General features: G+C 48.3%; 1 protein-coding gene across 1 annotated transcript in view; it reads left to right on the top strand.

Moving 5' to 3' along the window:
- The first annotated feature begins 258 nt into the window (after positions 1-258).
- The window catches only part of GFRA4 (GDNF family receptor alpha 4), a 71471-nt gene continuing 44965 nt past the window's right edge, over positions 259-26764 (top strand). Inside the window, exon 1 of the mRNA XM_052780841.1 lies at positions 259-794. Coding sequence (XP_052636801.1) covers positions 755-794 — 40 coding nt within the window. The 5' untranslated portion in view covers positions 259-754. The remainder of the gene's footprint in view (positions 795-26764) is intronic.

The following is a 26764-nucleotide window of genomic DNA, read 5'->3' as shown; positions in this document are numbered from 1 at the left end:
TGGGGGTGTGGGGGGGGGGATGCCGGGACCCTCCAGGAGGGCAGCGGGGGAGAAAGAAGACATCCTGGGGCTGAAAGGGGTGAGAGGGGCCATGGCCCGGGGCTCTTGGGGCTCGCCCAAGACACAGATCCACAAGCTGCTCCGGGTTGGGGGAGAGGGGGGGATGTGTGCGTGTGCCCCCCCCCACTCGGGGACAGGGATGCGGGGCCGGGCAGGCGGGGAGGAGCGGGGCCGGACCGCCAAGCCCCTCCCCGCGGGGCCGCGGCCGCGGAGAGGCGGGGGGAGACGGCGGAGGCAGCCCGGGGAAGGCGGCCGAGGGCTGCCCCGCCGCTCGGGCACGGCGGAGCCTCCGCCCCGCGGACAGAAGTTTGCTGCCGAAAGAGGAGGAAGAGGGAAAAAAAAATAATAATAATAAAAAAAAATTAATAAGAATAAAATTAAAAAAAAAAATAAGGCAAGGAAGCGCCTTCTCCGCAGCTGCCCCGGAGGGATGCGGCGAAGAACGGCCGGCGGGAGCCCGGCCCGGTTGCGGGCATGACCCGGGACCCGGGACCGGAGCGGGGCTGAGCCGGCAGCGGTGTGAGCCCTTCGCCCCGGGAGGGTCGGAGCGGGGCGGCGGGGACGCCTCCCGCCCTGCCCAAACCTCCGCGCATCCTCCGGCACCGCCTGCCCGGGCCCTACCGAGAGCCGTACCGAACCGTACCGAGCCGTACCGAGCCGAGTCGGTGTGATCCGAGCCGTGCCGAGCGGTAGGATGAGGGGCATCCTCTACTTCTGCACGCTGATCCTCCTGGGTGAGTAAGCGGGGAGGCACCGGGGAGGGGGTTTGGGGGGGGGGGACACACACACGACAACTTTCTGCTGGGGTTCGCTTGCGGGGGCATTTCGGGTTTCCCCTCCCCAGCACCCCCAGAAGCAAGCCGTGGGGGAGCAGCACCCCAGCTTTCTGTTGTCTCGTTTGCTCTGGACCCAAGCGCTGGGCTCTTTCCTCCCGTCGCTCCGGATAGTCCTGTTTGCCGTGGAAATGGCTCAATCGATCCCCGGAATTAAGGCACTTCTTGCTGGGGAAGAGGAGCTTGGAGGGATGTGTTGGGGGGAGCCTGATTTTACACGGCGCCGGCAAGCCCCACGGTGATGGGGAAGCTGGAAAATGTCGGGGTTACGGGGCCGGTGGGAGTGGGCTGGCAGCCCCGGCTCCGCCGCTCTGCTGTGCAGCGCCGTGCACCGTGTCCTGACCCCAGCGTGTGTGTGTGTGTGTGTTCAGGGGTTCCCGCTGCAGATTTCTCCTCCCCCCCCCCCCAAAAAAACCCCAACAACCCACCCTCAAAACCCCTGGGCTGTCCTCAAGGCTTTTTTTTTTTTTTTTTTTGCACTGGGAGCGGGGGGCTAAGGACCCCGGGTGTCTCCCCCATCCCCCCCGTGAGCTCTAAAGGCAGCCCCCCCCCGTCCAGTGTCGTGGCTGGGAGATGTTGTCCCCCGTGGGATGCCGCCGTATCCGCGGGGATGTGGTCTGCAGCACCCGTGCTTTGAGCATCCCCTTCGCATCCTCCTTCTCCCCACCTCGGAGCGGGGGGGGGGGGGTTCTTCTGCATGCAATGCCCAGGCCCCCCCACGTCCCCCCACGGCTGGAAGCCGCCTCGCTGCCTGTCTTTGCTTGGCTGCAACCCCTCCAGCTCCCCTTAGAATATTTCCCCCCCCTCCCCGTGTTTCTTTGAGATAACAAACCCCAGAATGAGTCTGTGCTTACATAGACCAGGAAAGTCTGGGTGTGTGGGGGTCTTTTTCGGGTGGTCGCTGGGGAAAGGAAAAGGTTTTGGGATGTAGCGAAGTGGCTGGGACATCCCAAGCATGGCTCGGGGTTGCCTGCTCCGCACCCCGAGCATCCCTGCTGTGAGCCCACCTCCTGGGGAAGACCCCGAGTAGGTTTTTCTCTCGGTGGGGAAGGTTTTGTCAGAGCTTCAGGTTAACTCCTCTTGCCGGCTCTCCCTGTCACTAGATGTCAGCAGCAGCAACTCTTGCAAGTCCCAAAGGCGGAGGCGGAGGGGGGGGAATAATTCGACCCCCGAAGAGGGCCCATCTCCAGCCAGGGAGTGCTTTGCTCCAGGGGTTTAGAAGAGCACCGGGACCTGGACGTGGCCCAGGTTGGGACGGCTGCTGCCTCGCAAGGGCTGGAGCTGTGCCTTGGGCTGGGGAAAGTCTCAGCCTCCCTCAGAGCTGGTTTTTTTTTTTCCTACAAGGCTCACAGGGCCTCTGGGTGGGAGTCCAGGTCTCTGCAGGATCCATTTTCCAAGTGGTTCAGATTGACTGACTCACTGATTGACTGCCTGATTGACTGACTGGTGGACTGATTGATTTTCTCTAAAGTGGACTTAAAGAAAAGAGCAAATGGCCAGCTCTCCATTGTCAGCAATGCAATTGGGAATAGCGGGCAGGTGTTAAGGATACGCTCATCGTCTCCGGTCCTGAGCAAAGCCATCAGCCAGTATTCACCTTTTGGCCTTCTGATCTTGGGGCCTCCAGAAGGACCTTTTCATCTCTGAACTGGCATTTCACCCCTGCAGGCTCAGCACCATCCCAGCAGATGCCATTCAATGCCCTCAGCCTGCTCTCTAGATATTTTCTAGCTGTTTGTGTTACGGTGGACGAGAGCTGCCATTCAGATGTGCCTGCCAGAGCCCCCGCAGAGATCCGGGGTGCTGGGCTGGAGACGGCAGTTTCTTCAACTGCAAACGTGGTAATTCCCAGCTTCATCCACGCTGGCTGCATACCATGTGGGCTGCAGTGTGAGAGCCTTGGTTTTTTGTATGTGTGTGCCCCCCTGCCATTTTTGGGATGATGCCAGGTGGAGGAGGCAGGGCTTGGAGAAATTAGGGCTCTCTGAGGTGGGACTAGGCAGTATCACCATCATCCAGCCTGGATGGAGAGCTCCTGCAGCCACTTCATCCCCAGCTCGCTGGTGGCACAGGCACGCAGAGTGACCCAGACCAGGCAACTTATATAGTTGAACATATTTTTTATTTGCCTCAACTGCTTTTGAGCCAGATCACCTCCCTGGCCTGTCTCACCAGCAACCACATGAATGCCAGTGCCAGCAGCAAAGACAGAACAGGAGCACACAGCTGGGGACAGGGACGTGGCTTTGGGGGAGTCTGTTACTGCCTTAGTGTCCCCTGATATTTGCTTGCATGTGTGGTATTGGCTAGAAATCCCACCCTCAGGACAGCGGGGAGGCATGCAGGAAGACTTTATGGAAAATCAATGCTCTAGAAAGCACTGATATAATTAAATATAACGAATATAATTAATTTTACAAGGACACTGGGTTACACCTGTAAGCAGCCCCTAAAGCATTGCCCATCCCTTGTGCAGGTTTCAGAGGACACATCGGTCCCTGCACTAACAAAATAATAATTAAAGGATGAGAAGGAAAATCTGGGCTAGAGTTGAAGGCAGTTTGCTGCGAAGTCCCCATGGGACCAAGAGTCATTTCTGGACCATTGCGATGGAGGACAGGATCCCAAAATGGCATCTGGGCTGTCTTCTGCTGACAACCACTGCGTTTACCTGGCAAGTTTTACTGCGCTTGGTCGTTAGCATAATTTCTGGCATATGTTTCCCACAGGCTCTTCACAGATGCAATCAAACACAAGAGATCGTCTGGCAGATTTTCACCTGGTTTGGGAACTCAGGTCCCAGGGGAGAGCAAAAATCTCTTGAAAAATGCGTCTGTGTGTATGAGAGCGGGAAACGCTCCTTAAATTAGTGCCTTTGTCAGTTCTGACAGGAGCAATCCGTTATTTGCATCAATAAGAATGTGATATTTATGTCTCTCCATATTGGTGTGGTGGAGAAATAAAACTTCTCCCTCAACAGGCTGTCCTCAAACACTCTGCAAATTCCTCTGCAAGGATCTCGCCACACCCAGAAAGTATTTTTTCCAGAGCTCTGGAGCCTTAAATAGTAATTACTGCTGGGTAAAAATTAGTACTAGTTAAGTCTAAAAATTAGTATGAATTACTGTGAATACTGTTTTGTTTTGCATTCGGAGACAGAAATGTCTTATCTGCTCTCCTGGCAATTTTCACAGATGACTTCTATTGTGCCTGAAATTCCCTTCATCATTTTCACACAAGACTTGTTCATTTTTATAACTTTCCACTTGGTCATTTTTAAACATGACTCTTAATGTCGCTGAAGTTTGCCACCTTTTGACAAAAATACTCTGCTACCAAGATATCCATGATTTCTTTTGCCCTCCAGTGGGCTTTATATTCCTTCTGCTTCCTAAAAAAAAAAAAGACCTGTTTCTTCTCAACCCCAAAGTGGAAGAGGACAAATTCAAAGGTAGTTCTCCTGCTACAACAATTTTTTTAGAAGGGCACATTTCACGGAAAAAATAAAAAAGAACAGAGCAGTGAAAAACCTTGTTCCTGTCAATCTTCAGTTCGGTACAGCTCCCTTGTTTCAAATGCATCTGTCAAAATCCCCTCTGGTAACACCTTCTGGCAGTGAACTTCAAGCCTGGATGGACTGATGGTGGGAGCTGTGTGATAGTGTGGGGGGGGAGTAGGGCTGGGAAGACATTTCCACCACCTCATGTGGACTGCCTTCATCTCTTTTGGCCATCACATCTTTAAAGGTTCAAATACGGGCATGTTGGGTCTGGACTCCTAGTGAAAACAGAGTGCAGAAATCGAGGTTGAGAGGGTGAGTTTGAGGAGGTGGATGGAAAGTGGACCCATGGATGGGCATTAGGTCCTGGAGATGGAAGAAGAGGAGAACCAAGTCTGGTGTGAGTGGGCAGGGGAGTGTGTCCAGGAGGGGGTTGTGGTGGTCAAGGTGGTGGAGGACAAGGACCCAGGACTCTTTTATGGAGAGCAGGAAGGGTTTCCAGAAGGTGAAGCCACTCTTTGTCCTGAATAAGGAGAACCTAGGACTGCCACAGGGAAGAAAAATGACTTTGCAGGAAGGATCGGTATCTTCTAAGGTCAAGACATTTTTAAATCACACGACTCCTCCAGGATTTGGGTCTAATAACAAGTGATGCAACAGCTGGCTGTCGCTGAGCTGCAGTGAGCTTGATAGGTGTTAAGAAAGGTTGTCACCTTCATTAATATTTCCAGGCATCTCCCTGCTTCTTACTGGAGCTGAGCTGGTAAGAAGTCCTACCCCAGCTGCAGATCTGCCTTGGAGGTCCTTCATTCCCTGCCGCTGGGAATGGCATCCATGCAAGGTGCGGGGCATGGCCAGACCTCTGGTGTGCCCTCAGAGCCTGGTCATCTCCCGCACTCTCTGGTCCACCTGACTGGAGCTGTTGGGGGGACTGGGATTTAGCTGCCTGCACGGGGTGGCTTGAAGGAATGCATGACCCCCAGAGACAGAGACTGAATAAACCCTGCTGGGCCCCTGCTCCACTGCTTGACCGTCTCACGGGGACAAAAGTGTTTCCCAGTATCCCATTGGATTAGATATGTATTCTCCAGCTCAAAACTGCCTTGGCCATATCCCGTCACTTTTGAGTCTCATCTCTTTTCACCTGCCTTCACGCGAATCCCTCTTCTTCCTTCACAGGTAACTCCTGAGCGCACACGTTCCTCTTTCTGTCCAAAGCCATCTGGAAAGCAGTTTGCATGAAAGATGCAGTAAAAATAGTTGTGCTGTGGTTTTGATTTATAGAATCCAACTGGAAAATCCTGTCTGCAATACCTGTCCTCACTGAGTGCTTTGACAGAGTTATTAGGCAGCCCTCCCCATGCTACTGCTGACGTGTGGGTTGGGGGGTGTTTTGATACACAAGTGCAAGCAGCTGGTTTCAGGTTCATGGGTCCAGTTTATTGAGGAGAAAGGAATGGGGCAGGTTTTCTGGTGTTTCTTCCAAAAGCAGGATCAAATTGCTCATCTTTCATACACAGCCAGGCTCAGCCATCTATCCTTTGCCCCCAAGGGGATGGCAGTCCACTTTGGGATGGGATTTTAAACAGGTCCAGATGCTAAAGGGCTGCAAGTTAAGAGCTGAGAAACTGGTGGGTTTTGCTTTCGTCCTCTCTTCCTGTTACTTGTACACTGAAGAAAAAGGCCAAGCACATAATTCAAGTCAAGACCCAACTTCAGTGTCTCTGTCCGAGCTGCAGGTCTTTAACTGTAAGTAAGTGGTCCATGCTGCAGACTGCCTTGCAGGAGGCATTGCACACACGTCTTGCAGATCTTTTCTGCCTCGCGGGATTTTAGCTGCTAACGGCTGCAAAACCCACGAGGAGTGGAGGTGCCTGTGGGAAGTGCTCGGCTCTTCAGACAGGCAGAAATGGGATTGTCTTCGGGAGTCCCTGTCTGCATGATTTGAGGTCTCTGGAGGCTCAGAGCTGAACTGGGCCCAGCAAATGCTCAGGACAGGTCTTGGGAGAGCTCCGGGGTGCCTTCAGAGATGGCGAATTGAACACAATCTCTGCAAAATAATCAAGCTTTGCTTCAAGCTTTGCATCAAATGACGCCAGCTGATGCCTCTGCAGCAGCCACCTGGGAAATCCCATCATCCTTGATTAATCAGAGCAAAGGAAACTCAGGGCAGCTACAGCCTCATGGGAAGGGAGCCTTCACTTGGATGATGGCTGTGAATTTTGTTGAGCAAACCCGGTGTCTGGGCCACCACTCGTACAGAGTTCATGTGGTCCTGTCCGTGAGAATTTTACATAAACAGTCAAATCAATCGTAAAGTGTTTTGAATTTCTCAATTCATCTTCTTCTACTGTGGCAGCCTTTATTGAATGCTTTGCTCTATTTTTTTTCCCCTCCTGCTGCCCATACTGGACCGTCCATAAGTATCAGCTCCACCATGATTATAACTTGAATTTCTTTCTGTCCATTGCTCATCTGCATCACCTATAACTGGTGTCCAGGACCTGGAGACTGGCTCCCAAAGACTTGGCTGTAGGTGCAATGATTTGGCTTGCAGCCAGCCTGGCCCCTTCTTCAGACTTGCCCTAGAGAGGAAAGCCAGAAGGAAAGTCATAGCTTCTCAGATCTACCTGTCTTGGTGACTTTGGATAAACAAGTCTTAATGACAGGCTAGCTATTTCTTCCGAGATTTTAACTTCCATGCATGTGAAGAAAAATGCATCTCTCCATGACAGCCTTCATGGCAATATCTCCCAGATATTATACAGCTGACTCGGTTACCTGCAATCTGGAAATAGGTAGCAGATGTCTCCTGTAGCACTGTGCATTTTTTCCTTTGTTGCTGCCTGTGTTTTCCTTTGATGTTCGGTATGCACAGCAGAAGGCACCTTAAAAAGATGTCACAAGGCATGAGGCGACATAAATCCATGCACACTGAATCTTCTGTAATAAAGGCTGCAGGTTAGGACGATGTGTTTGCCATCTACTAATGGAGAGGAGAGCAAACCAGCATGCTGAATTATTAGACAGGGCTTGGAATGAATCAAAGCCATTTGACCTGTTTGTGTAAAGCCCCAGACAAGGCTGAGTTTGCCTAAGTGTTTCCTCTGCACGGTGAGGAATTACACTCCTCCTTGCAAGGGTTAGTTGATTTGACACATGAGTTATAGCAATTTCATGGTAGGTCGTTTTTTTTTTTTCTTTCCCCCTTCCAATCCGTTTGTTTTGTTTCTTCCTCTTGGTAAGAGAATGTAACCCAGCCAGGCTGCTTGAGAAAAAAACTGCACATCTTGGTCTGCCTGTCACAGCCACATCATCTTTCAGAGAGGGGGCACGGGCAGAGTCATCTCGGCTGAGTCTTCCTTCCAGTGTGGGGAAAAGTGCTCAGGGGGTCATGATGCTCACAGCCTATAAATACCTCCAAGGTAACGTGAAGGAGTTGTTCTCTGCCTCGCAAAGAGCTGGAATGAGGAGGAACTCAAGCTGTGCATCAGGAATAAAAGCTTTGCTTTCAACCAGGACAACACCTGATTACTTAAAGGAAGGGAGAAGAGGAGGTTTGCCTTTGGGAAGATGATGGGATCGCTTGGGGGCTTGTGAGGCTTTAGCAAACCTTAAAGCCATAAGCTGTGCTGGCCCAACAAAATCCTGAAATGTGGTCGGGTGCTCCACTCCCAGAGAATTTCCTGGGTTTCCCTATTCCATTGGAAAGCTCGTCTCCTTTTTGTGATGATTTAGGATGTTAATTGGAGGGAAAAACTACAGGAAATGTCCTGAGACCTGGATGAGGAACCTCCCCTAGGATCCAGCCATAGGGGTTCTCCTGATGTTTTGGTAAAAAGATGAGGAACTGCGTTAAACTCGCAACACAAGACTTCTCCATCAGGGCCAGAAGGTGTGGGAAGGGAAGAGCGGACAAGGTCCTGAGCTGATTCTGGTCTGGAGGTGGGAAGCAGAGGAGAAAGGGCTCCCGAGAGGTTGGACAGAAGATGCAGATGAAGCTTAATAGGGAATCCAGGAGCTGGGAGGAGGAAAGTGTAGGACCATAAAGGTCTGAGAGCCATTCTGGAGCTGGGGAAGCCCTAAGGGTTGGATTCCCCCGTCTGCAAAAGGTAACGTGAGTCTCCGCAGGCCAAGTGCATGTGAAGTGACAGCTCAGGGACCCATCCGTCAGCGCGGAGTGTGGAAGCGTACACACTGGGTAAAGCAGCTTCAGAGTTACCACCCTCCTGGGACTAATGCAAGGAAATTTATCTCCCTCTCCTGATATTGCTTCATTCTTCCTCCCTACAGACCCAGCCAGGCCAATCCCTAATGTGTGCTGGAAAGCCTGTTAGTAATTAAGTACCTGACTCGAGGGGGTCCAGATCTCTAGTTGAGTTCATTATATGCTATCACATTACCAATAAGTTTTAATTATAATTGGAATGGCTAGAGCAAAAAACAAACAAACAAACGAATGAAAAAAACCCCAAACCAAATAACAAAAGAAATCCAGTGAACTCCCCCAAAATGCCTAAGCTGCAGTTTGAATGTTGTCCCATGGGATGAGGAATTACGGCCTCTGTTTCTGGGTGTCTCTCAGGTTTTGGAAAACGATGCAAACTCACTGCATCACAGTGTAAAATAAGGATGTTTTTAAGGCAGGGAAATTATTGTGAGGCAGAACCAGGTGACAGTGTGTTTGACCTGGGATATTTGTGCTTGTGTGAAGCAGCTAACTACAAGCTGGGATCAAAATTTCTCATCAGCGTATCAGGAACAATGTGACTTTTAGCAGCACCTGCTGTGCGCACAATCTACCGAGCTCTTATTTTGGTGCTCAGGCAGGAACTGAATTCCAAGTGCAGTAGCTGGCTAATCTGCTCTGAAAATCTTCCCATATCCCCTACACAGGGATCGGTGATCCTGCTTTGCACTGGGATTAGAGATGTGCACTGCTAAAGAGAAGGGGCTGAATTCAGTGATGTGCCACTGAGATGGGAGCAGCCATGAGCTGCAAAAATAAAAGCCTCCGACAGAAGAGCAGGCTGGAAAACAGAAACTCATTCCCCCAGAAAAATACCGGGCTTTTGGTACAATTTGGCTTCTGAACAACAGTGACAAATCAGGAATAGTAAAAATTGCAATAAAAGATAGCGAGTGGAAAATAAAATGCTTATTGAGGATAATTCCAGGGGAAGAAAAATGAGGACTAAAATAAAGTCCCAGATGTTTCTGTTCTGTTTTACCTGCTTTTATTAAGAAAACAGAAAATGGTCTTCCCAGAGGGACCCTGGACAGGAAGAGAAATGGACCCTGTTTCTCACTTGTCCCCTGTCCGCCCACCAGACAGGGATGGTCCCAGCAGGCTGCAGGAGATGGGTTCCACCCCACCTGGTTTTCACCTGATCTTCTGAACTTTTCCTTTAAATCAGCAGAGAGAGGTTGACAGGTCCGAAGGGACATTTACCCTCTCTACAGAGCAGTGTTATCTCCAAGGACTATGAAGCAAATTAAGGTCACAATTTTAGACCTTTCCTTGATTTTGCTTTGAGTTCAATGAGATGAACCCCACCGAAGCCACCAAGTTTTCTTGTCCTCCAAGAGGTGGTGATGGAGGAAGCAGTTAAGCGACCATCGTTTCAATGTACTCAACTGAAAAAAAAAAGAAAGATGAAGAAAGTAATATTAAAATATTATCTAGCACTTTGTTTTTCTACTTGCAAACCCCAAATTTTCCCAGGTAACAGACTTTCCCATGAGAAAAGAGAAAGAAAGAAATCCAGTCAGAAATTTCCAACTGTTTCACAGACCTGACGGCTCCAGTCACAGTGATGATTGGAAGTACCTGCAGTTGGTGACTCTGCTGGGGGTCACGGAGGCCACTCATAAATCACACAGTGCCCAGGAGCCATGGGAATTTATTGTCACACCTAGTAAAATCCCTGAAGTGCTTTTGGCCATGGCCAGCTAGCCATGTCCCGGGCATTGGTCAGGAGCTAGCACAAGCCAAGGACCATTCCCAGCCAGTTTGCAAGCGGTTGCTCTGTTTTGAAGGGGGAGAGAGTTTAATAGTATGAATGAGGCAGTTCTGGGTCATTTGGACCAGCACCTTGGGTCTCCTTGATTAACTAACCTAGGCACAGCATGAGAGACCACCCTTTCCCTCCCAGACACGGTCCATTTCTCAGACAGCTTGCAGATGTTGTTGGACAAACCTTTCAGCTTAATCTCTTTCAACCCTCTACATTCATCTTCCTTTCTGCTGCTTCCAGCTCAGAAGGCAGAACACTAACAATGACATGAGATAATATAAAATATATGATAGCGCTGGCTAATTTGTTTGGGAACAGATAAATCCTCCTGTTTCTAATGCACGCAGATGTGTGCAAACCCACATGCACGCAGACCTGGCAAGAGCCTGGGGATGTGCATACGCAGAGCAAGTCCATCAGAAGTTTCTTGCAGAGCCTGTGCAGCGGCTGTATCAGCTCCGAAGTGTCCTCTCCAACAGGCAAAACCTTTCTTGGCTTGCCATTGCGGTTAGCATGATCTCGTGAAAGGTAAGACACATGAGAGAAGTCTGAGGAAGCTTGATTTATCCAGAGTTGAAAAGGGAAGAAAGACACAGGAGAGAACATGATCACACTCTATAAATACCTTCAAGGTAACAGTGCAAGGGAAGGAAGAAGATTAGTCACACTTCTGTAAGACAGAGAGGGGAGGAGAGAGAACAACAGCATGAGGCGGAGAATGAAAAAGTTTTAATTTGAGTATTAGGAGCAAAATGTTTAGGCTATTTTTCTTTCTCATTTTTACTGGAAAAAGAAATTGCAGGGACTCAGTTTGGGCTAGGCTTGAGGCTTGATGAGTTTTTTTCAAGAGAGTTGTGGGTCATGGGCATGAGGATTAAATGGTGCATCGATGTGTAGGATCTGCAGGTCCTAGGTGCATCCATGAGCTAAACAAGGGGCCTGTGTAGCCTCCAAAACACCAACAGTGTCACTAGGCAGAGGGTCACCCTGCTGCCTGGTACACTTGGAATTGAGGGTTGGCCAAAGTTCTTTCACCTCCCCTTTTCCCTGCACCCCATATATCCCACACTCATAGAATCATAGAATCGTAGAATGGTTTGGGTTGGAAGGGACCTTAAAGATCATCTAGTCCAACCCCCTTGCCATGGGCAGGGACATTTTCAACTGGATCCAGTTGCTCAGAGCCCCATCCAACCTGGCCTTGAAGAATTCCAGGGATGGGGCATCCACAACCACTCTGGGCAACCTGGTCCAGTGCCTCACCACCCTCACAGTGAAGAACTTCTTCCTTACATCTAATCTAAATCTACCCTCTTGCAGTTTAAAGCCATTACCCCTTGTCCTATCACTACATCCCCTTGTAGTGATAGGACAACTATCACTACAAGGTTGTTGAAGGTACCATGGAAAGATGGTGCCGCTCAACTAAGGGTCTTAATGGTCATTTGATGGTAGAACTGGGAGGTGGCTTAGTGATGGATGAGTCTGGACCAGCCAAGAGGCTTGGCTAGCCCTGGGCCCTGCCTGTTGTTAGTAGGTGTCAAGGTGGCTCCTTCTCCTCTCCAGTAAAACAGCCTTGCTCTTGGTGCCTTAGACCTGGCCTTACCCTCTCTACGTCCCAGACCCTCCCTTCTCTCAGGACACGAGGCCTCCTGCCCTCAGACCTGGCCCCATCCTCCCTGGAAATGGAGGTGAGGAAGGCTGGGTCTTTGATGCAACCTCCCTGAGGGACTGGCTCCAAGTCAGGCTTGGACAATCATTCTTATTGTCACCATCCATTACGCTGGGACTCAAAAGTAAATGTTTTCCAAAAAATGTGGGTAGCTGCTGCCAATATTTTTCCCTGTCTCCTCAAGCAAGTGCCAAGAACTCTTTCTTCTCATAACAAATCAACTAGCCAAATATAGGTGTCCCTGGAGAAAACCCTTCAGGCTAGTAAGAATTAAGAAGTTGATTCAACTAAAGGTAAACAAGCCAATTATTCTGTTCAGTCTGTGGTTTCTTGAGAAAATGAATCTTGTGTATACGTGTCAGTCTGTCCACCCTAAATAACTTTTGAGCCCCCTGACCAGGGTAGATCGGTTTGATAGAAGTCTCAGATGTTCAGATCCCACAGGTTGATGTGAAAATGGCTGTGGGAAAGGGAATGAGCTCCTAGTGTTGCCCACTGGGGGAAAAGTTAGTGAAGTTCATAGCAGAAAAGGTGCATGTGAAAGGAGATGTAGAAATCCAGGCTCGTTTCATAGTGCTACTTATTTTTTCTGAGCTAAGCAGTAAAGTGCCTGATGCAAATCTGCGTAGAGCCAAAGAAACGGCTTCCTGGGACCGTAAAGGCAGTCCGTACACCCTGCAAGTCCAGGGAGAAAAGGTGAAGTGAGAACTTTATGCGGGTTCAGGACTGCTCCTTGGAGGTAAAAGCAGCTGAGCAATGTCAAAGGGGAAGTACGGTCCTGTGGATGTTAACCATCGCAAAGCGGCATAGCTGTGGATGCGAAGGCGATGTGCCGTCTCCCAGGCGATGCCCAGGACCTTGGTCCTGTGCCAGCTGCACTTTCCGAGAAGGGCTACATTTTCCAGACGGATGGATATTAGCATGGAAATTTGCAGGAACTCCCCCAGGTTGGGTTGGCTTGCTGTGGTGTCACCTTGACCATGCCAAGGACACAGGAGAATTGCTCAGGGGGCAGCAGGCAACTGTTGGTGATGAAGGGAATTGGGGAAAGCATAGGCTGGTCTTCAGAGGGTCCATGGTGCCAGGGTAGAGCCTCCCAAGATGAAGTCCACCTCGTTGGACAAAGCATGGACAACAGGGAACACCTGGTTGTAGTAAGACTTTCCATCAGCTTCACCGCCCGGTTCAGCGTGTGCTGCGGCTCTGCTCGCACCTCCCATGTGCTGCTCGGCTGCGATGTGACACACAGTTTCCTCGATCTCCGTCATCTGACGTGTTGGGTGGCAAAGGTTAATGGCATGGCATGCAATGGTCGATAGCTGTCGACTACAATAGATATTGTGACAGCTTGCAGGAAGGAAAGGACGGGGTTTAAGTGAATTGGCTGGTGCTTTCTCCGCTTCTGTGTGTATGATTTGTGTGTACCCATCTGAACCTCACTGCTCGTTCCCGTCGTCCCATGTCCTGCTGCCCCACAAATTCAGGGGCTGGTCCAGAGGCGCAGAGTTTCATATCTGCCCCATAGTATTTTATACAGAAATCACAAAGTAAAAGATCAGAAGGAAAATACGGTGAAATAGAGGGAGGGGGGAAAAAATGTTCCTTCATGGTGCTTTTGTTTTCTAACAATGTTGACATTATGTGGAGTAACCAAGTATAAAATCTGCCTATCGTTTGGGATCTGGTGTGCAGAAAAGATGCTATTATCTGAGCCTTTTATGCCTCTTTACCCTGTCTGGATCAGAGGAGATAAATGCGTAGATAGGAGCTGAGGCTCCTATCTTTATTTAAGCTGTCAGGTACTGCTACGTTATTTTATGCTGATTGTTATAGAAAGCCTCCACAAAGAGATATATGTTTCTATATTCCCCTATGTTTCCTATTTTAATCTATAATTTAATAATAAAAGAGATGTATTTCCCTATATTATTTTTATTTGTAGTGTCAGTGCTTCTCTTTCACTCTTATTTTTCGAATAAACATTCACAGACATAAAGCACTTAAAATATGCACATAATCAATCTTCTCTGCTCTCTTTTGGGCTCCCTTTTGACTATTTTTGCAGTCATACTTAATTTACGCATTAGTGCAAAAACATTTTTAGTATAAAACAGGTTCCCCGTGGGGACAGCAGATCGCAGTGAGCACATACGCATGAATGCATGGCCATAGTTACATTCAATCATGTTCCCACACCACTCCCACAAGCACATGTACACATGAAATGAGGCAAGAGCCACATCTGTCGATGTGAAATAGTCAACAGAGCCAGGAACAGGTTGGAACAGGTTGCCCAGAGAGGTGGTCGATGCCCCATCCCTGGAAACATCCAAGGTCAGGCTGGACGGGGCTCCGAGCAACCTGATCGAGTTGAAGATGTCCCTGCTCACTGCAGGGGGGTTGGACTAGATGACCTTTAAAGGTCCCTTCCAACCCAAACCATTCTGTGATTCTAAGCATCCTTAAGCCCTGTCCTACTGTTGTCCAATCTGGTTATCTATCAGCTCACTGGCATGGTTTTGGCTCCTCCTGACCAAAGAGTGCCTTGGTATACTTAGGAGGTGTCGTAGACCCAGGACACATGGGCAAAGGTGTCTGTGCTGGTGGGGGAAGATTTAAGCATGTGGGCACAGGCAAGCCAGAATGTACCTTTTGACCCCAGGGCCGAAGATTTTGTCCAGGCTTGTTTTATACAGTAGTACAGATAAAACCCAAGATGCCATCAGAAGCAAGGATCTGGCCTCGGTTTCCCAAGAAACACTTCCCACCAAGAGTTAGCCATTTCTCAGCTATTCCTGAGTGCAATGTGGACGCTCTGAGGCCAAGTTACAACTGGGTCAGCAGCCAAAAAATGTGAATAGGAAATATACAGGGCACAGAGCTTTGCTTGGATAAGTCCATGTTTGACCTCCTGCTTCTTCACAAGCATTGACAAGGACAGGGACTTTCTCTTCCTTTCTTCTGGATGAACTTCTATAGTTTTTACCCGTACATACCCCCATTCACCCAACTATCCAATAAGCCCAATGCTTGTGGAAGGGATTGCTGGAAAAGCAAGTGATTGACATAAAGAAGGATAGGGAGAGCACTGATGACCAAGACTAGATCTTGGGTGAGTTTGCTTGTGTTGAGCCCATAACCATGATTTCTCTGCAGCTTGGTCCCTCTAAGGTTTGTGACCTTACCTGCTTGAGACATCAGTGTAGACAGAAGGCAAATGGCTCCAGACAACAACGTAGGAACCACCTATGGCTGAAGCAAGCAAAGGGCTTGTGAGCTGTCTTTCTCTCGAGTTTAACAAAGGGCCTTGAAAACATTTCATTTCACTTCTTCCTCTGGGAAGATATGTCTTCCAATCTCTTAGAATCATTTGTCTTTTGGGGGAAAGTATCTGCCTTCTGCTTTGTTTTCATTTTGAGGTTTAAAAAAATGCAATAGCCCTTACCGACCTCAAAATTTTCAATGAGTAGATAGCACAGCAGCACTTGGGAACATCAGTTTGATGACTTGAGGCTGTAGCTGGCCTGGGCTGTGTGACCAGACTGTATCTCCTGAGGTGTGCGATGACCACCTGGTGTGCAGAATTCCTCCTGGGGAGCCTGGCCTTCAGGAGAGAAGGGTAACTAAAGCTGTTTGAACAATTCCCAGGCAGCAACTTGGCAGCATTGCAGATTTAAAATAATGAGACAATTAGTGGAAGTAGTTTCAGTCTCGATTATTTCCCTCTTATGGCAGAAAAAGAATCTGTGGAAAACTGGGACAGTTTCTTTCCAAGTGTGTTGAAATCGTATCCAAAAGGCAAAGGGAAACTGAGGGAATCCCAGCACTGGCTCAAAATCTCCTACTCCTGAACAGCTGAACCCCATGCCATCCAGTACCCACTTCTGTCCAGCATCTTCTCAAGTCCTGGCTATAGAAACTATAGTAAGAGTTACAAGGGTTGTTAGCAGCGTTTTTACTCTATATCTGGTCTAAACCCAGCCCCCTAATATCTGATCCATAGGAATTATATTTTTTAGAAAAAAATAGGAAAAGTGAACAGCTGTATAAGGGATTCCTCCTGATTCCATGTAAAAACTCCTGAGAGAAAAAATTACATGAAAAAGCAACCAGGAGTCACTGAGCCTAACAGAGACATGTCTCTATTCTAGTAAATTTTTTTTCATTTGGGTCAATATTACTGTGTTTAAACCTCAGATCATGCTACTGTTCTTAGGTCAACAGGGCTGCAGGATGTTCCTCGACCTCCATCACTTCTCGTAGCAGCAGTGGGAGGTTGTTCTTGGAGACGTACAGGAGTCCAGATTCACGGAGGGACCAAGGGCACAAAGACTACCTGCTGATTCCTCCACACTGTGTTCAAAGCAAGGAGCAAAGTTTCTCTGCATTGCAGAAAAGCAAAGCTGGAAAGGACTGTTCTGTCCTCTCCCTGTCAGTTCATAAGTCGCATTTATACGGGAAAGATGCACAGACCATCTTTTCCAGGACATTTCCCAAGACCTAGAAAAACTCTGTAGTGCAAACTATAAACACATGCTCCCTGCACCCCCCGACACGTGGTGACCATTCCTGTGCACCCCGTGTGTCCCCTGGGATATGAGCTCGGCCACACACACCCAACAATGCGTACCAATGCTCTGTGTCCTTCAAGGACACAGCCACAGAAGAATAGACTGAAGCATTTTCTTCCCTGGGGACCTTGCACCCACGTTGGCCACGGTGGTGCCTGGCACCCAGCGGGAGCACAGGTCCACAATATCTACACAGTGTTTTGGAAGAGCTTATTTGGGACTGGGAGGTTACCTTTTGTGATCCTGGTCCATCCAGTCCACCGAGGTCTCTGTCTCCCAGAGAGGTCCACGTGGGAGTTGTTACTGGGACTGACAGCATGGACAATGGGTGTGTAAGGACTCAAGAGTAGTCTTAGTCCTACCAATGACCTGAACCACTGCTGAATGACACATATCTTTATTTATGTTTTTCTTCCTACACAGACAAGGAAAATGCATGCATTTTGGCTTCATGTAGGAAATTAATCAAAAGCTTATGCAAAGGAACAACCCAGCTCGGTCCCACCGCAAAGCTTTGTCCTCCTCCAACCCTGGCCACCTCCCTTGGCAGTTCATGACAACCAATTTCTACCTATGGCTGTGTCACAGGCCCTGAAACGCTGCCCGTCTCCCCAAAGCCTGCTACAGTGAACCTCAGGGATCTGGTCTAATCAGCAGGTTTGCAGAGAAAATGAGATTTTTTTTCTTCCTGGCTGACTTCCAGCAGCAGCAGCTCCAGCTCTCCAAGGCACATCTCAATTAATTAATAAAGTCAAACCTTATTAGAGACAATCGTTGGCCAGAAATTACCCAGTCCTGAGTTCTCTTTGCTTTTCTCCTTGTTGTTTCTCACTGTTGCTTTCCTCCCCGCTGCCTTTCTTTCCAGCGAAGCATGTCCTGGCAAAGTCTGATGTAGACTGGGAGCTTCTTTAGTGTGCAGTGGAATTTCAGCCCTCCTCCTAGCCCAAAGCCCTGCTTCAGTCGAGGATCCTGAGCAGATCCGAGCACAGCCTGGCCAGAAACCTTGCAGTCAGCCGAGGCTGGGCAGCAGCAGGTTACAGCAGTCGGGGTTCCAGGGGCTCTTCTGTCGCCTCAAACTTGATGTTGGTGGAAGAGCAGTGAGCTATTTCTGTGAGAAAGTGACCCAGAAAGCCTCTGTGTTGGGGGGCCACTGAATCCTGGAAGTGCCGAAAGCCCTCCAGGCAGACTGAGGTTTGACCTGAGAGCCTCTGCGGCTCCTAGACAAGGGAGGAAGGAAGGAAGGAAGGAAGGGAGGAAGGAAGGAAGGAAGGAAGGAAGGAAGGAGGGAAGGAAGGAGGGAAGGAAGGGCAAAAACCAAACCCAGCACACTCAAAACCAAAGCACACATCAGTGAATAGAAACGGTGTTTGGTTTTGTATCAATCACCAACCACAGCTGCTGCAGAATTCCTCACCTGATTTTTTTGAGACTTTGGAAAATACTAAAGTGCAGGCAGGACAGGGAATAGACCTTAGAGGCAGTACGTGATGCTGAGAGAGGAAGGGCTGGAGCAATGCTGTGAAGATGGAGGCAGCAAGATCCCCTGCTTACTCTGCCTGTTGCAAGATGCTGCTTAATTGAAAGCATGTGCTGGGGCTGGGGTTTGATCCCTGGCTTAAGAGGAATGGCCTGAGACACTCCAAGACCAGGAGGGTCCCCTTGCCTCAGCTCCCACCCTACAGGTGCCCCACGCATGGGCCATGGCCATGAGTTGGGGGTGTAGCGATGCCTGGGCACACAGCTTGCAAGAGCCCCCGGCTGTCCCTGAGCCTGGGAAATGAGGCTGCAGGTGGCAGAGACGTGGGCTGGAGGGTGGTCTGGGGTTCATCCTCAGCAGGGAACAACCGTGTCCACGACCAGGTTGATCTCTCTCGAAACAGTGGTGGCACAGCAGGAGCAGAAGCTGTTTTGTGTCTGTGGGTAAATGAGAGGCATTCTCCAGGGCTGTCAGAGCAGCCCTTTTCAACAGCCTCAAATTATTATTATTATTTCCTTTTAACATGAATACAAATATGTCAGTCTTTCTAGGTGGCTTCATTAACGACCCAGAACATCACTCAGAGCCTCACAATTCTTGTTAAGTACCGACATCCTTGTCCGTGTTCATTGCAGAGTCTGAATTCCTCTAACTCCATCTCATGATGGAAAAACAGGTTCAGGGTAGGATTAAAAAAATATCCAAAAGATAATAGCAATTGTTGTTCTTCCTTGCAGTCACTAAATAACAGGGCGGATACCTGCCAGAGTCACTGCCACTTACACCCAGAGTAAGTCAGTGCTATATCATGGCGATACAGGCAAAAACTGAGTCCCATCCTGGGTTTTAGTGGGTTTGAGTTGAAAAGACAAGTGGGGCAAAGCCGCCTCCTCTCTGTGTGTGGGAAGAAGAAATTCCTATCATCTTCCCCATTTTGCTGCTTCTTGATTGAACAGGAGGGAAACAAGAAGAGTGCTGCAGGGTCATTATTAAAGCTGATCAAACTTAAAACAAAAAAAATTGACTAACAACAGAAAAATTCTTTTATTACTTAAAGGTCTTGATTTGTCTGTTTATTTTCATAAATGCATCAGGCTGTTTCTTTGAGCCTTGGTATATGCCATTCCATTTCCCAGGAATTTTATGCACCTTTTCCTTCAAAATATTATCAAATAAGGGATGTGCATCACTCTGCCATGTACCTCATGGTCAGAGACCACCGCAAGCCTCACCTGTGCCTGCTGTACCATTTCTTGGGCTGTCCCAGTGTCTCAATGTGTCCTGCTTTCTTGAACCTGGCCTTGAGACTCAGCAGTTCTCCTTGAAAGCCTCAGCTCCTAGAATCAGATGCTTATAGGAGAATTTAATTTCTTTTCCCTGAGCAGCCATCTGAGATGCACAGGGAGAGATGCTAGAAAGCAAAATGTAGAAGATTATGTCCTCGCATTCCTTTTGGGATGCAGACAATCTTTCCCTGGTGCTGATCCCTTTCAAGGTATGTCCAGGCTGGGTTTGATTCTGCCACTGCATCTCCGCTGTCCTATAAGAAGATCCTTCTCCTCTCAGCCACATACCATTGGGAAGACCTCCCTCAAAGCCCTTAAAACATGGGACAACTCAATATATTTCCTAAATAAGTGAGGCATGGAGAGGTGGTATCTACATGTCCTTTGAGGCTGGGGAGCTCAGTTGAGAGATTTTTCAATATATTGTAAGAAAATGGAGTTGAAGAGGCAATTTTGAGGAAGGGCAGCTCATGACCAGCCACCCCTGGTCCTGCTGCATTTCAAGACCAGCCAAAAAAATGTGTTAAGGATTTGAGCAGAAGGCACAGCACACGAACTGGCTCAAAGATGTTGAGAGAGGATCAAAACTATTGCTTCAGCTGTGGATGGAGAAGACCGTGCTGGCTGATGTGCAGGGAGAGGCAGTTTTAAGTATATTTTAGCAGCAGTATGTCTAAAATGCCTGAGCCTTGATCTTCAGGTATATAAAAGAGGAGTTGCAGGCTCCCAAGTCTTTGAGACTTTTTATTTTAATGAAGGATAGGTGCTCCAAAAATTACAGACTGAACTGGCAAAAGAAATGAAGGAAGTCTGAGGCGCTAATTAAAACACCACAGTCGCTGTTTTGTTACTCATACAGTCATGAAAGCTGTAGAAAGCTCAAACCAAGCTTTACATTTGATGATGCAGTGATATTTTATAGCTGAAGTAACTTTGGCTGCACTGGCTTATTATCAGCCTTTGCAGAACCATACCTGCCTCCTGGAGGCTGTGAACCCTCCTGGTCCCTGGAGGGACAGAGGGCCATTTCTGGTGACCCTTTTCAAATCAAAGACGTTGTTGCACAGAGGAGGTATTAGGGTGTCGGAAAGCAAAGGCATCTTTGGAGAGGTTCAGAGCACATGTTTACAGAGGAAATTTTCTTAGTGCACCGGTTGGGAGTGGGGAAATGTGAATGGGATGACAGATTGCCAGCCTTTTAAAAGCAAGGCTGGGAGCTGTAAAACCGTCTGTATATGAAAAAGCAAGCAGAAGTCACAGAGGAAGAAAGAGCAGTCTCCTGAGGTTAAACTCTTTCAACTTGAACCACTGCAACATTCAATACTTAAAACTTTCAATACTTAAAAGGAGCTTATAAGAAAGATGGGGACAGACTTTTTAGTAGGACCTGTAGCCATAGGACAAGGGATAATGTTTTTAAACTAAACCAGGGTAGATTTGGACTAGATATAAGGAAGACATTCTTTATGATGAGGGTGGTGAGGCACTGGCACAGGTTGCCCAGAGAGGTGGTCGATGCCCCATCCCTGGAAACATCCAAGGTCAGGCTGGACGGGGCTCGGAGCAACCTGATCGAGTTGAAGATGTCCCTGCTCATTGCAGGGGGGGTGGGCTAGATGACCTTAAAAGATCCCTTCCAACCCAAACCATTCTATGATTCTGTGTTTAACATCCATTTGGTTGCACTAGGCTCTGGGGAAAGCAGCCAGGCTTGGAGAGAGGGGACCTGCGGCCAGATCCTGGCGGCTGCCACAAGGCTTGCGATGGATGAAGACAGCAAAGCGCAGGCTCTGCTCACCAATCACCAGGAGTTTACCCAGGGATAGATGCTGTTTGCTTGTGTCTCAAGCCCTACTTTTGGATTTGAACTGGAGGGGAAATGGGCATTGGAAGGACTTGGCCAAACCGTTGTTGATGTGCCTGGGTGTGGAGATGTCGACAGTGCTGCGGGGAGAAGCGGAGGGGGGCTTTACTGCTCCTCTCCAGTGCGATTGTGGTTTGGTTGGCAATTTTTCAGACCCTCACCACAGCCTAAGCTCTTTAGTCACTGTCTTCGGTTTTTCTCGACAAACAATTTGTCTGATTTTCAGAAGTAGCCAGATGTATGCCTCTCATCACCCCCCAGCTGATCTGCTTCTTGCCCCCCCATCCTGTCCCACTCTGCTCCCCACTACCAGCACAACTCCCACCCTGGACCACCGGCACCTGCACCTCCCCATACCCACCCAAACAGGCAGGTCCCTCTCGAACCACCCCAAACCATCGCATCCCTCCCACGGAGGTAAGAGCTCAGCCACAGTGTTTGCAGAAGCATTCAGCAAAGGTGATACCAAGGTAGGAGGAGAGGACGAACATGACTTGGCACAAATCAGGGGTGTTACAGAAAGCCTTTAACTTTCCCCGGCCCGCTTGCTACTAAACCCATGTGTTGCTTGGAGAGAACCCACAAAACCTGCTTTGGAACATCAGTGCTCACGCAGTCTGTATAAGACCCCTCTTTTTCATCAATCTGAAAGAAAACAAAGAATTTTTCCTTTTAGAAGCATTTTCGTTTTAAGTTTTTTAATACTCAGAAGTGCTTCTGGTGTCGCTATCACAGTAAAGATGAATTATTCCAAATCAATTAAAAATGACGGTGTAAATTATCAGCATGAGATTTGACAGTCATAAGTTTTCCTTTAAAACACACAGCTCCTTCCCACCAAAGCCCCAAATAGCAGAGGAAACTTTGCACACTCCTGACTCACCTGATACAAACACCAGTGCATGTTTGTAAGAACTGTATCTCTTAATGCAGGATCCAAGGCAGGTGGCCTCTGGCTTTATGGGTTTTCTTTGCTTCTATTTAGACCTTAATGTGCAAATATGTTATTCTTTGGGTTTGGAATAGTTGCGATATTCTTCATCTGACCCCAAAATACTTTGTTTGAGAAATGCTGCCATGCACAATTCCTTGTAAGCTACTGCTAAAGGAGGTTTTTATCTGCTCTGTAAGCAAAGATAGGAACTTTGGTTAGCAGAGGCAATCCGTGCAAAACCCAAGTGCTGTGTTTGCAAACTGAGTTATAATAACAGTTATAGCTATTCCAGGACTGTAGCAGGAGCAGCTATTCACTCTGGGAGGTTTGGGTTGGGCAGAGGAACAAATGAGTTGAAAGCAGGGATTTTAAGCTCAGCAACTAAACTAAACTAAACTAAAGTGAAAACCCAAGTCAAGCTAGTATGCAGCAGTTAATGGGCAAAAATGGGCACAGGCTGTGCAGACACCTTGTGGTTCTTGGGGGACATCTCAGAGACCCCTCATCTTCCACCCATTTCTTAGCATTTGGGAAAGCATCATGCCCTTGGTTTAAAAAAAATGAACTCTTCACACTCCTTTAATAGCAAGTAAATGCTGGGAAGAAGCCACTGTTTTCAAGGTTATACCCGGGAGGCCTGTCAGAGTGTATTTAATGCAGATTTTCTCAGCCATCCTGAGACTAGAAACTTAATGATTTTTGAAAGGAAAAGGAACATTCCTATGCTCCAGCAAAAGGGAAACCCTTTTTAATATTGCTAGTCCCTCTGCACTGAGGACCAGGGCGGTGGTAGTCAGCAGTCACCGGGATTTCTAACCTCGGTGAAGGCAAGGATGAGGGGGTGGGATGGGCAAAGGACTTTCACGGTTCCCCCTTTAAGGGTCTGGCTCTGAGGTCTCTTGTGCCAGTGTATAAATGTGACTGCTGGCAGTTTTCCTCAGGGCTCTTTGAGTTTGGGGTCTTGCTCTCCAGGTTGTTTTCTCATCCGTTTGTCCCCAGATCTCCACGTCCCGATGGGAAGCAGAGACCGCTCTGGGCCAGCCTCTCCTCAAATCCAAAAGCAAGCAGCTAAAAAAACATTATGTGTTTTACATATTTACAATGTATTCCCTCATATTTGCACTCTCATTTTCACTCTTTTTCCCCTCAAAGGTCTGATCTTATGGCAGAGAGAGTGATACTGAAAATTTTACTCATGGTTGCAGTTTTTCTGTGGCCCAGGGATGTTGTTATATGGCCACTCCAAATATCTCTTGCTTTTTTCCCCTCTGAGTTAATTTTTTCCAAAATTAACCAAAGCCAAGTAGTTAAATCATCCAACTCTTCCCCCCCTCCTTTTCCTCTTGTTTGCACAGGACAAGTCTGTTGGCATCACAAGACATTATTTCCTTTTTCATCCTTTCCATATTTTTTTTCTTTATATAAAATCTTTTAAGGAGGCTTTTACACTCTCCATTACACAGCATTCGTTTTGCACATTGTATCAAACGCCCATCAGTATCCTATTTATATTACTTAAAAAGTCAGAGGAACTTTTATCCTCCTGAACAGCCTTTCAACAGGGACAGCCCTGGGGTCAGATGATTTTGAATTTAATATGAACAGTGTGTTGTGTATCTGAAAGTGTCAGTGGTGTTGATGAGGCTGAGCATGTTTTCCAGTCATAGTCCTGCTTTATGCTTGTGTTTTTCCTTGTCATGCAACAATATTTGTCCTGGTTTGGGGACATTTGTCCCACAATCTTCATTGTCTTCTGAAGACCTTGCTTTTAGCTAGAGGGTGAAGCACGCTATCAGAAGGTATTTCAAATTGCAGATACCTCTGCAGTACCCAGGGAGAGAGGGGCAGAGGCTCTTGCAATGTTGCTTTTGCAAGAGTGACCCTGTGCCTGAAAATAACCCTCTTTATTTAAGCTCTGCCCAGGGAGAAGGTTTGCAGGCTGGTAAGCCATCCCTTGGGGTGCTGGGTGGCACAGGACAGACAGAGGAGGGACATGGTAGCTGAAACCCTGCCACAATAACGGGACCCAGGGTGGAAGTTCCCTGGTGTGAATTTCAGTATAAAACACCTGCCAAAAGCAAAGTTGTGGGGATGGGATCCCCCTCCTGTGTCTTTAATTGATGCTTATCCTCCTTGTTACTTCACTGAGGATCACTTTCTAAATGTTTCAAGGCTCGCTGGGTCTTCTGGAATGGTACAAGATGGCATCATGCAGATACCGGGTAGACAACCTGTGGAACTGCTTATGGCAAGATATTGTGGATGTTTACATGCGTCTGTGGGGAAACTGGACAGGTTCCCCAAAGAGAAATCTGCTGAGATTTGCTGCCTTGCATAGAAACCACTTTTTGCTCAGGGTGTCCATAGGAAGAAAATAGCTGAAGGCGTATCAGAGGATAGTATCATGCACTGATTCCATTTTCGTAGTCTTCCCCAGCCATCTTCTGTTGGTCACTGCTGCACACAGGCTGCTGGGTGAGATGCTCCTTTGAATGGCTCCTGCTATGTAAATCTGGGTCAGAGGAGGTTAAACGCCACTTTGTGGGGTCAATGTGTGATTTAAGGACTATAGAGCAAAGGTCTGTCCAGCACGATCCTTCCCTGTGCTCCCAGCTTAACATTATCAGCAGCTTAAAAACTTCCTAACTCAGAGGTTGTACCCAGTCCCTTCTGTTTAATAGCCCCAGGGGATGCTGCAGCTTCATCCCACCTGGACAGGCATCCTCCATCCAGGACTTCTGCTTTGCTGTTCTCTTGCTGTGCGCTTCCAGTCCAAGCTTCACGGATGGACAGAGTTAAAGCTGCAATTCGGTTACAGGGGAGCTGGGGAAGAGCAAACCCCAAACCACTGAACGGAAAGCATCAGCCTCCCCAGACTCATACTTCCTCTGCGGCCACCACTCTGACTTCATAAGAAATTAATTGCAAGCAGCAATGAATGCACCCACGCTCCCCAGAGCAGATGCTGGGGGAAGAGGGGCTCGGTGATGCTGGCAGGCTAGGCTCGGTTTGAGCACAAGCCCAGTCTTGTGCCGCAACCCCACAGCGTCTTCCCAGCCCGGCAGGGAGGGAAAACGGACGGACAACAGATGGAGAGATGAACCCAGTAGGAGGAGAAAATGTTTTGAGAAGAGGGAGGAGGAAGGGAGAGGACAAATGCAAACAAGGGGGAGCGTGTCAGCATATTAGAAGACGACATCGTTTGCCAGGATTAGTCCTTGGGGTTATTCATGCCCAGGGTGCTTTCTGATGCTAATCAGGTGGGTGAGGGCAGAAGGAAGATATAAGCCTCTCTCCTAGGGTAAGAAGGGATGTGATATCTTTTCTAAGCGAGGAGGGAGAAAAAGCACTGCTACCTGAAGTCCATGGCAGCGTTCACAGCATGGAGCCCTGAGTTGGTAACTTGGGGCAGGAGGGATGGAGGGGCAGGCTCTAAAGAGCTCATTTATATGCCTGGAGTGAAAATACTTCTTACTCGCTCTGACCAAAGTTAAGGACAAGCTTTTCACCCATCCCTCTGGGGCAAAGCTAATGACTCGTCTCTGAATCCACCAGCCCCATGCTCTTCCTCTCCCACCCTAGTCCGGCTGCTCAGTCCCCGCTGAGGTGGGTGAACTGGTCCTTGCTGGGCTGTCTCAGGTCTATGCAATGATGGAGGTGAAAAGGTGGAGGAGTCCATCTCTGTGGACATGGTCAGGGTGGAGAGATGCTGCAGGACTCATGGCAGCACCGGGAAGGACTTTTCCCAGCATGTGTGTGCAGGGATGGATACGATAGTGCTTGAATGGTTGAGACTGGGGTGGATTTAAAGGGACTTTTATAAACTCCTGTAGAATTATTTTGTTAGTGGACTGGTTTAATTTTGGTCCCAGATGGGGGAAGATTACTACTTTATTCCCAAAAAAGCTTTGTCAACTTACCTCTGAAGCTTTTGAAATCCAACAGGGAGCAAGTGCATCGTGACAAGTTACTCCCAGTTTCTTCTACAGTGTTCAAAATGATTCTAGGTCTTGCAGGAGATCAAGAGCACCAGCTCCTGCCCCCAGATAACTGATTTTCTCAGGACTCAAATGTCACCTTCATTTGCTGATTGACACAGGGGAAATCGTAGCAACTTCATAAGACCCCAACTTTGCAAAGTTGCCTAATGTAATGGTTTATGTTTGACAACAAATTTTCCTTTAATCACTGAATATGCGGGGAAGTAACCCATCTCAGGGTGAGACCACGGACCTCAAACAGGCCCTGAGGCTGAGACCCAGTTGTGAGATAACAGAATAAGGAAGAATAAGAGGGAGAACAGGAAAGGGAGGTGGTCTGGAAAGTCTAACTGAGCACAAACAAGAAAAGTAAAGCTTAGCTCTGCGAGTCTGGAGTTTGTGCTTGTACAAAGAGCAGCAGTGCAGGACCTATGCACACTTGGCAAGGGTGGAAGGAAGGAGTGCTTGCTGTCCTGGGATTAATTTAAATCATAGAAATGTGATCCCAAGCAAACCAGTTGATTTCCAATGTCCAGGGGAAAAGAAAAAATAAAAAGGCAAAAAAGTGCAA

The sequence above is a fragment of the Harpia harpyja genome, chromosome 2 (genome assembly GCF_026419915.1).
Source record: "Harpia harpyja isolate bHarHar1 chromosome 2, bHarHar1 primary haplotype, whole genome shotgun sequence".
NCBI lineage: Eukaryota > Metazoa > Chordata > Aves > Accipitriformes > Accipitridae > Harpia > Harpia harpyja.
Note: the sequence above shows the minus strand (reverse complement) of the source record. Positions and strands in the feature narration are given on the sequence as shown.